The sequence below is a fragment of the Spinacia oleracea genome, chromosome 4 (assembly GCF_020520425.1).
Source record: "Spinacia oleracea cultivar Varoflay chromosome 4, BTI_SOV_V1, whole genome shotgun sequence".
Taxonomy (NCBI): domain Eukaryota; kingdom Viridiplantae; phylum Streptophyta; class Magnoliopsida; order Caryophyllales; family Amaranthaceae; genus Spinacia; species Spinacia oleracea.
Genome location: NC_079490.1, coordinates 17,559,257 through 17,569,550, shown reverse-complemented (window position 1 = coordinate 17,569,550; position 10,294 = coordinate 17,559,257). Strand labels below are relative to the sequence as shown.

The 10,294-nt window shown below is 34.2% G+C and overlaps 1 protein-coding gene across 1 annotated transcript; it reads right to left on the bottom strand.

Moving 5' to 3' along the window:
- Positions 1-2,668: 2,668 nt before the first annotated feature.
- On the bottom strand, positions 2,669-9,149 carry LOC110799985 (F-box protein PP2-B15). The gene is made up of 4 exons (XM_022005270.2): positions 8,897-9,149; positions 6,356-6,643; positions 5,101-5,219; positions 2,669-3,278 (listed from the first exon to the last, which is right to left on the bottom strand). Exons 2-4 carry the CDS (start codon positions 6,608-6,610, stop codon positions 2,786-2,788), a joined length of 867 nt encoding a protein of 288 aa, XP_021860962.2. The 5' UTR covers positions 6,611-6,643; positions 8,897-9,149; the 3' UTR covers positions 2,669-2,785.
- Positions 9,150-10,294: the final 1,145 nt, after the last annotated feature.

Here is a 10,294-nt window from a genome sequence, read left to right as displayed (position 1 = left end):
CGAAAATATTGGGTCCTGAACAAGATTTTGCGACCCGAACCCGATTTTATCCGAACCCGAGCAACCCGAAAAGTAATGGTTAAAAACCAGACCGAACCCGTTTTGGACCAGACCGATTAAAAATCGTTGTATTTATAGTAATAAATGAGATTATGAGAAAAATTAAGCATAATAAACACGTTGTTTTTACTATTATTGTGTGTAATACGATTTTAATTTGAATTATACGCCATTTTATGGTTGACTTTGACTAAATATAAACTTGTGTAGGAAAAGTTGTTAATTTGTGTCCATATTTTGTATCACCTAAATTAATGAAAATTATAATGCGAGTTTTAAAATCTCTCAACCCGTTGGGTCGACCCGAACCCGAAAGTTCTGGGTCTTGAACAAGCATTTGTAAACCCGAACCCGAAAGTGACCGACCCGATCTAACCCGAACCCGAAAATAACTTTTTACAACCCGACCCGACCGACCCGTTTGACAGGTCTACTCCCAGGTTGGCACAATAAACACTGTAAGAGTGGAAAATGGTAAGGGAACTCTCTCTCAAAATGTCCCTAGTAGAAATTAAAGATAGAATCTTTCCACTAGACCAAGACGATTGTTTGGTCGATATAACATAACTTACATTAGTGTTATATATCTGGAATCTGGATAATTGCATACACAAAGGAACATTTTCAAGAACTTTGTCTCTGGAGAACAAAGAACAAAGATATTATTCGTGTCTTCGTATGATACGCTTTTTTGTTGGGGGGAGTGGAGGAGCCGGGGTGAAGCCTTAAAAGATTGAATTTATACTAATTAAGTAATTAAATAAGACATTGAGTTGGAAAAGACTACAAAACCCTCAAATATTAATCAAATTGCCTAATATACCCTATGCCCTATAGTGGTTAAGCATATACCTAAGGAAACAATATGATTAATTAAGAAAATCTAGCAATTACTCCGTACCATGTAACTACTGTAACTTCGCCTACCAAAGGACCAAATAGCTAGATGTTTTTTTTGGCAACTAGATCTTGATGGATATGGACATATTCATGTAACTTTCCAATTTCCAAGCTCGATCTTCATCACTATATATGTATTTATGTGTGTTTGGATTTTCTTTTAATTTTTTCTGTGGTTAGATTTTAAGTTTTTAACCAAATATTTGCCATTATATCATGTCGGCACGTAATTGGCTTTGTGTTTGTGAATATTTGAAAGACCCTTTTCACCGGAACAGTGATAGATGCCTCAATTATTGTATATGGTTTTATATGTATTTGTCTGCCACCTCCTACAAATGGGAATCTTGAGACATGATAGAAATCAAAATGAATCGGTTAAGCTTTTGCAAAAGATTTGGTGCCTTACATTCCGACGTAACTTCACAATTTCTCCTAAGTTGATTAGGGTTGGGCCATCCCTAATCCACATTTACATATTCTTATTTAGAGGTGATGAACAATAAATATTGTAAGTCGGAGTAAAAGTTGAAATCAAAATGCTTAAAAGTTATTTCGATTTATGTACGTAAATATTGTCTATTTTTTAGTGATAATTTTTTTCATTTTAATAAAAACTATTCCTTCGAAATCACTAATAATGCATAAAGATAACTATTAAACCTTTAAAAAGTTTATTCAATTCATTACTCTTTTTTTGATAATATAAAGTTAATCAAAATATATTAAATTTTTTAAAAGGCTAGATAAAAATAATCCCGATGTATATAAATTTATTATACACCTTATACGTGACTTTTTTTTATCAGTATTTAATTAACCTCTATCTACCAACGCCGCTAGAGAAACACAAAAAGTTATACTCCCTCCGTCCCTTAATACTCGACTTGTTTTGACCGGACACACTTACCAATGTGCAACTTTGACCACCTATTTCTTTAACTACATATTATAAAAACTTATAAAAATATTAACATTTTGAAAATATATATTAAGATGAAACCAACAATATATTATATTCGAACTTTTATTTTCATATACTAGAAATAAAATAGGGTCAAAGAGAATTATGTTAATAGTGCAAAAAGTCAAACCGAAATGAGTATTAAGGGACGGAGGGAGTGCTATAATACTCGTATACAGTAGTACGATGAACTATGAATATAGACTTCAATGTCTTTAATCGCAAAGTTAAATGATGTTTTATTTTGTCCCACACACGTAAGAGGAAGTAGATGTGTTTGTCGACATTTTAACTTAATTATGTTACGTTGATGATACTTTGTTAGTTCAACGACTTGAACTGTTTAATTTGATCCTAGCTAAACCTGGGCTGACTATGCTGGTGTATAAATCAGGCTGTGATTTATTCATCTTATTTTTATTGCTACTGAATCAGGGTAGAAAAAATATAAAAAAAATACTCAAAGAAAATATTCTAGATTAAAAAGTAGAAAAATCAGACCATATCAGGTGAAAAAAACAAAATTTTAGTCTAAGTCTTTTGTGTATGTGAGGAAAAAATGACACGTGTGCGAGTCGGGACCAGTTGTCAATCCGGTATTGAAAAGATAGAGGAAGAGTGACCATGTTTTAAGGCCAATAGGCTATTACCTATTTCTATTACCAATTGATTTTAGCTAGGATGAAAAGTTGATGGATTTGCATGTGATCATACTCTTATGCAACAACCGACGTAGAGAGTATAGAGAGGCTTAATCCTTGTAAAATTTTACTACCTCTAATTACTTTAATTTCTACGTACATGTACATAAAATATATTATATTTCAATCCAATAACTTAACTTCTAGACAACAAATTGAACTAATGTATAGGCCTAATTTCAACCCCTTCAATAATAAGACCCCCCTTCAAATGATGCCCTTTAACCTCCATCAAACTCATCTTCACAACCTTATTATCATCACTACAATTAGACTCACCATTAAAGAAGTGCCCTAACTCGACTTCCATCCATCCATCACCGCGTGCACCCGAAAGCATAGGAATACTTTCACCAAACCCTTGATTCACCCTCGATGTCAACATTTCTGTTCGATTATAGTATAACAACCATTGGATTTGTTGCTTCTTTTGATCGTCTTGGTGTAGGTACACAGTATTATGGCACACGAGATCACTGCCCACTTCGAGTGATACTTCCATAGGCATTATGTCCAACCCATACGCACGTCGTTCAGAGACCTTAAAGATTAGATAAGCTCCATAGGTTGTGTTTTGTGATAGCATTTTAGTTTTCATATAGCCATTGATTTCTAGCCATGATGTGGTTCTTAGTTCTGCACTTTCCCTGAACCTGAAATATGTATAGAAAAATGTAGTATTAATTGAAAGTGATTTAACTAAAAAATTTCCGGTTATGGAAAAGGGAACAACCTTAGTCAAGACACTTGTCACGTGTTTTTACTGACACATTATGTAGTCAGGGGTGTATCTAGGGGGTATATTGGGGTATAATGTACCCCTATATATTCTCAAAATAAAAAAAAGACCTTTTACACAAAAAATAAAAATAAAAAAAGACCTGCAAAGTTAAGTGATCGATTTTTAAGGTAACACTAGAAGACCTAACACAACGCATTGTGTAAGCTATGCAACTGCGAAATTCCTAAGAATATTAAGTGGCCAATAATCGGGACAACTGGTCTCTTATATTCATGGGAGGCCTGGAATTTAAACACTAAGGACCCGCCTGGATCAAGGATAAAAAGGGAAAATAAATAAGGGAGTAAATTTTTGCCATTTTTGAAGGTTTGGAATGAGGGAGAAATGTCAAGGAGTAATTTATTGCATTCGTGTAGGGGGTAGATTATTACTCTAGCTCCCCCTAGGGTAACAATCTCCCAAGCAGTAAAATTATTCATTTCTCTCAGCACCACAAATTTCTTCCGTCAAGGCACCATTATCTGAAAAACTTAATCATCTCCGGCGACTTTCTCTCACCCCTCAACTAACTCGTTTTTTTTTTTTTTTTTTTTTTTTTGCAGATCTACAAATTTGTGAGGTAATTGGAGAAATAATTGTCACCGTTTATCTTAGTCATGAAATTTGCCCATGTTATTGCCATGAACATCCAAAATCGCCTCTTTTGTGGTGGCCGCCACCAATTAAACCGCCATAAATTGTAGGGCTAATTAGATGACATCCATTGTTGAAGAGGAAGATACTTGTGTCTCTATCTCTCTCCTATGTAATTCTCTTTTCTTTCCAATATATCTTCTTTATTACTCTCTTTTATCTCTCCTCTACCAAAAAAAAAACACTTTCTCTCTCCTTCACTCAATTTGATTTTTGCAGATCTGTACAATTCGGTAGGAAGATTGATAAAACTATCTACACCATTGACTGTGACCTTAAATTCCTCCCAAATTGATGTCATCGGCTACCAAAAACATCGGATGGGTGGTAGCTTGATGGCGGCGCCACCATGGGTAGTGGCGGTGGTGGCTTACAGACATTGAATTTCACCATTTATATTGCATGAAGTAAAAATAAAAGCTGACATCAGATTATTTGGGTAATAACTATTTCTCAAAATCCAAACTTAGGAAATATGACGGTATCCCCTTAAAATATACCCACTATAGTTTCCTCTATTAGTTTTTACTCCCTTAATTTGTTCAGGGCAACCCAAACAGGTCCTAAGAGTCCGGTTGTGAGGCACCTGGTCTCTTAACTGACTTATTCATTTGTTCCGCTACTACTTGAGATAAATATCAATTATAATTTTTATAAAATTTCGTCTCCCCATGGAGTATAATGTTAAAAGGTCGATATTAAAATGAATTAATAATTCAAGTTTTAATTTCCCTCAACAAAAAAAACTCATGTTTTAGTTGGCAAAAAAAAAAAACATTGTGCGGTCATGTTTAACTCTAGTTTCATACCCCATACTTAAATTTGTTGATTCGCCACTGTTATGTACATAAATATGTTAATTTTTTTCTAAAAAAAAATAAACGTGTGAACTTTTAATGTGAAACATTACCCCTTTTTCGTAGGTACATACGATGCGTATAAATGTTTTCACTTAAAAATATGGTCGAGAGAATCAGAGATAAACCTTGATAATTTCACATAAATGTACGAACGAGAAAATGAGAGGATTAGAGATAAACCTTGATTGAGGGGTCTTTTTCCAGGACCAATAGATTGGGTCATCGGCCCATTCAATTGACAGATCTCTGGCCGATATTACGTAGGATTTGAGTCCAGTTATTTTGTCTAGATTAAAAATCTGCATGGCAACTAGTCATGTGTTAACAACTTAAATGAAATTAAAATTAATAAGTAATAAAACTGATTACCAATTTTAAGTGAAAACTGATAAATTTTGAAGGTAAATTTTGACAAATTATAAATGGCGCACTGATGATAATCACGAAAATGTGTGTGATTTTGATCGATCCTAAAACCTCAGTATAATATGGCAAATTATTAAGAGCATAATAAGGTGTGGGATAAATAAGGAGTCGAATCCTATACTCGTACGAAGTATTAAAACAAATCAATCTATACTATATATTAAAAGGCGTATATAATTTTCATACACATTTATATTTTATAAAAATATATATCAAACATGGTTTGCGTAAAGTTTGAATCATTGACCTTGAGTTTAAAGATTAAAGCTTTTATCACCAAGTCATTACATGTATCATGTTATTTGTAAAATATACGTAGTATATGTAAATGTAAATGTTATTAATGTAGTAATCCGGGCATCATCCGGACCCAAAAACTAGTTCTTTATTAATTGATGTCGCATTCCCTAATTTAAACTAGAGCAAATCAAGTACTCCGTATATGTCAAGTCCCGATCGGCCAAAATGGACCGATTTGTTTTCTTCGGCAGTCCAAAACCGTCCAATCCATAATTAATTATGTATGTAGAATCAGGTCGGGTCAAGATAGGTGTGGGTCAAGATCGGTGCGGGTCAGGTTATTATACTGTCACTTTTCAAAGGGCCAAAGCGGGCTAGGTGAATGAGAGTTAAGGGTTAATAGTGGGTCGATAGCGGACAGGATAGGGTCGATAAACTGATGGGTTGATAGCGGATTGGTTTAATCCTCTATTCCATGTTAATTTGTTTGTACGTTATCTATTTTCTTTTACTAAATTATTAGGCTTATATTCTAACCTTGTATCGATCATATGTAGAGTTGACCTTAACCCTCGGCCATGTCCACTAATTACTCTATCCAATAAAAGTTCTTTCATATTAACCTTAATCCTTTATTTAACAGGCTACACTGTCCAATAATAAGGTATATGTCTGTCTGTGTATAACGTATATTCTCATAAAGAAATGGGACTATAATAGTAATATAATAAAGAAAATGATGACTAGAGGAGGATAGCAAGTAACTAACCTTGTTACCACCATCAATAAGGATAGAGTTGCAAAGCAAGAAGAACAACTCTTTCTTTGAGCCACATTTAAGCAATAATGCAGGATCAGCCCTTGAAATTATCTCATGGTAGCCACTCGGTAGGAAGCTCTCCCATACACAATCTAACTGAGCCACCGATCGGAGCTCCGAACACGAGGCCGCGGACCGGCAAACATCCAATGGAGAGGAGAGGGAAAGAATGGTACAGACACAATCTTCAGGCAGCTCGTTCATGTTGATGATGGTCGTGTATGCATGTTATACTGTCTAATATTTCCAAATTGGGAAAGAAAATATTAATACGCCTAATAATTTACTAATAAAATAATATGCCTAGCCTAGTTTGAGACTATCTGAATTTTAATAGGCGTTTGTTTATAATTGTTCCATGTGCATAAACATTATGTAGAGTTGTTTGATAGCAACCTTTTTATTTGGCAGTTGTTTTGATAGAAACTTTAGCACCCAACTTGCCAACTTGCAAATCTAAGGGTGAGTTTATCCCCAGATTCACTTTCAATCTTCAGACTCTGTCACATTAGTTTTCCATAATTTTTTTATTATTCAGACCCACATAGAACTCTCCCTATTTTTACACGTTATCCACAGACTCACCTCAGACTCACACTTAACTCCTAAAATAATACTTTATGTATATATTTTTTTTGGTACATTTTCTAAATTATATTGAAATTATGTATTCTTATATACAACAAATGAACAAAGTATATAGGATGTCGTAGAGCTGATCATCATGGGCTCGGCCCGCTGGCTCGACCTGAAAATTAGTGGGTTTTGGGCAGATTATTCCGGTCAGATTTTTGGGCCCGGTCCGAACTTTTAAAAAATTGCGGGCTTTGGGCAACGCAAAACAACATTTTTAGTTATAAATTTGGCCCGACCCGAAAAACCCGCTAATTTTGGCCCAAAATAGGGGGTTTTGGGCACACAAAATTGGCCCGGCCCGACATTATGGGTAGATTTTTATACTCTCGGCCCGGCCCGACCCGACATTATGGGTAGATTTGTATACTCTCGGCCCGACCCACCTTTTGATCAGGTCTAGGATGTCGGAAGTGGATTCAACACTATCGGGTGTAAATGTGTAATCAAAGGATGATCGATATTTTGACTAGTATGAGTAGATTGAGAATTTTATGTTTGGATAAATTGGGTTAAATTTTCCACTTGCTCATTTCTCATATTATGGGATTTGATTTATTTTTCTTTTGAATAAAAATATAATTAGTGTTTTTTGGGTGAAATAAGATAAATTAAGTTTGAAACAAAACTGAATAAAAATATAATTAGTTTTTATTTTTTTGGGTGAAATAAGATAAATTATGTTTGATGATTTGGCATGATTTGATTTGGGGGAGAAAAAAGTGGAGTCTTAAGTGAGTCTTGAGTGAGTCTTGAATTTTCAAACTCACTTCAAGACTTGGGGTATTCTTTTATCACATTATCTCAAAACTTAGACTCGAGACTCACCTTAAGACTCCCCTTCAAGACTAGGGATAAACTCACCCTAAGTATCTAACAACTTGGATGTAACCTTTTATTTGGCCCTTGGTTGCACATTGAGTTATTTATATAAATAAATTCTTGTAAAAGATCGGTCTTACACTAGTATGCAATTTCATGGCAGGTTACCCGCCTTCTATCCAATTGATAAATTACACATATGACCGGACATTTAAATAAGTATCAGATAGTATGATATGAAACCTAATTGTTTTATTTAATCTCGGTTTTTCCATAAGTATACTTTATCATGTTAGTCATGGGTTCCTTTCAAAAATAAACATAAAAAAATTAATCATGTATGCCCAAGTTGATTGTTTCTGGTATATCGCCCAACTTTTTGGCCAACAAATTCGGGTTCATTCAGAATTTGTGTGCATATATATATATATAGGTTTTTTTCCGGATATTTTAATTTAATTCCGGTGCAAATAAGTCAGTCATAAAGATTACAAATGGAAAAACTCGAGGGAGGAATTCTATCCTATACAACCCTATAGTATATGTATTTTTAGTCTTAACCACTAGGTGAAGACACATCATTTGTATTGCAGTTTAGTATGACTATACGAGTTTTAACTTCTAAGACTATTTTAGCCTTGAAACCCAACTTAACTCTCTTCTTCATTTACCAATTTATCGTACTACTCTTTGGTCTCAAATTGTATACCTGGAACTTGAAAGACTCAAATATATATATGACTTTATTAAATGCGTTATATTCACTTGATTTTCATTTAACACGATCTAATTTACAACTATACTAATTACATATTCACATTATCACATAACAATACTCCTTTGTATTAGGTACACATATTATGCAAACACGAAAACTGATAAAATCATCGATAGATTGTGATAAAATCATACGCGTACTACACAAATGTAGCTATTTCACGTCAAAATTTGAGGATAACATGTTAAGCTTATTAGAAACATCATTATATATATATATGTAAAATTAAAAAGATAAGTAAAAGCAATTAACATTACCTATGATTCGCTCCTGAGGAAATACGTCTATCTTCCCTTTTGTGTTTGCAATTGAGGCATAATTCACTTGGCTGGAAAACAGCAGAGATTATATTGACAATTCAGCAATAATAATTGGTGTTTGAAACACGCAACTTTATTGTATTTATTAATTGATATTATTAATAATGCATGTAATTAGTTGTACTAATTTGAATGTTGAACGGGACGTAAATTGTTCAATTCTGAAGTATAAGGTCTTTTATATGGAGCTAACTAGGAATGAAACGACATTCATTCATACACGATTATAGATGATGGTTTTTTCGGTTGAAACCATGCATGTCGTACGTATGTCTCCATCTACTTGGTCTTTGTTGATAACATGTCGTCATATGACCACATTGCTTTAATGAATATGTCACCGTAAGTTTATCTCTTGCAATAATATAATACTTCGTAATTCAAGATGATTTTACGATAGCTATTATAAAATGGTAGCCATTTTAATAGACTGATTCTGAACTGTATAGAATATAAGACTAATTTTATACATCTATTTTATTGACTTATAAACATATCAAACGACAGTTAATAATTAACAAAAATAAGGTTTAAAATAAAATTAATTAATAAAAATCTTGCACTTCAATCTCACGATCGGTATATATTTGGCACTCCATATTTCTATCTCTCTAACCCCTAAAGGCTTAAACTCCATTCTTTATTGTTAGATTGTGTAAAACTCCATGAATCGGAGTATTTTCATTGATCAAATATATATAGTGGGTTACAACATTAGTCTTAATTGTATTAACCTAATGCGACTAGAAGTGTATTGTACATAAAATATCCTTAGAGAATTCTATCTCTATCACACCCCTACAGTCCTAGCGGGAGGAGGCCGTACGCTAAGATTGGATCTGAAATCCAAGAATAATTGTCGTGCAAGGCCCTTTGTGAAAATGTCTACAAACTGACACCTGGAAGGAACATACAACACGTGTATTTGACCCAACACAACCTTTTCCCGAACAAAGTGTATGTCCATCTCGACATGTTTGGTGCGTTGATGTTGAATCGGATTGCTGGAAAGGTAAATAGCACTAACATTATATTATCACAATAAACAATGGTGGCCTGTCGAAGTGGCCATAGTAGCTCTAGAAGTAGATTATGAAGCCAACATGCTTCAGCAACGACATTAGCGACGACGCGGTATTCTTCCTCCGCACTCGATCTGGAAAGTGTAGGTTGACGCTTGGAAGACCATAAAATGAGGTTGTCCCCTAAAAAATAACAATATACCGAAGTCGAACGACGCGTGTCAGGGCACCCACCCCAATCTGCACCAGTATAAGTAATCAAGCGCGTAGTAGTGATAGGATATAAATGTAACCCGTGATCAATGGTACCCTG

Excerpts from the sequence above, each read along its gene's own strand:
- LOC110799985 (XM_022005270.2), bottom strand. The coding sequence starts at position 6,610 with ATGAACGAGCTGCCTGAAGATTGTGTCTGTACCATTCTTTCCCTCTCC. Across the intron at positions 5,220-6,355 it reads TTATTGATGGTGGTAACAAG|ATTTTTAATCTAGACAAAAT; the intron begins GTTAGTTACTTG and ends GTTGCCATGCAG. Across the intron at positions 3,279-5,100 it reads AAAAAGACCCCTCAATCAAG|GTTCAGGGAAAGTGCAGAAC; the intron begins GTTTATCTCTAA and ends TACATATTTCAG.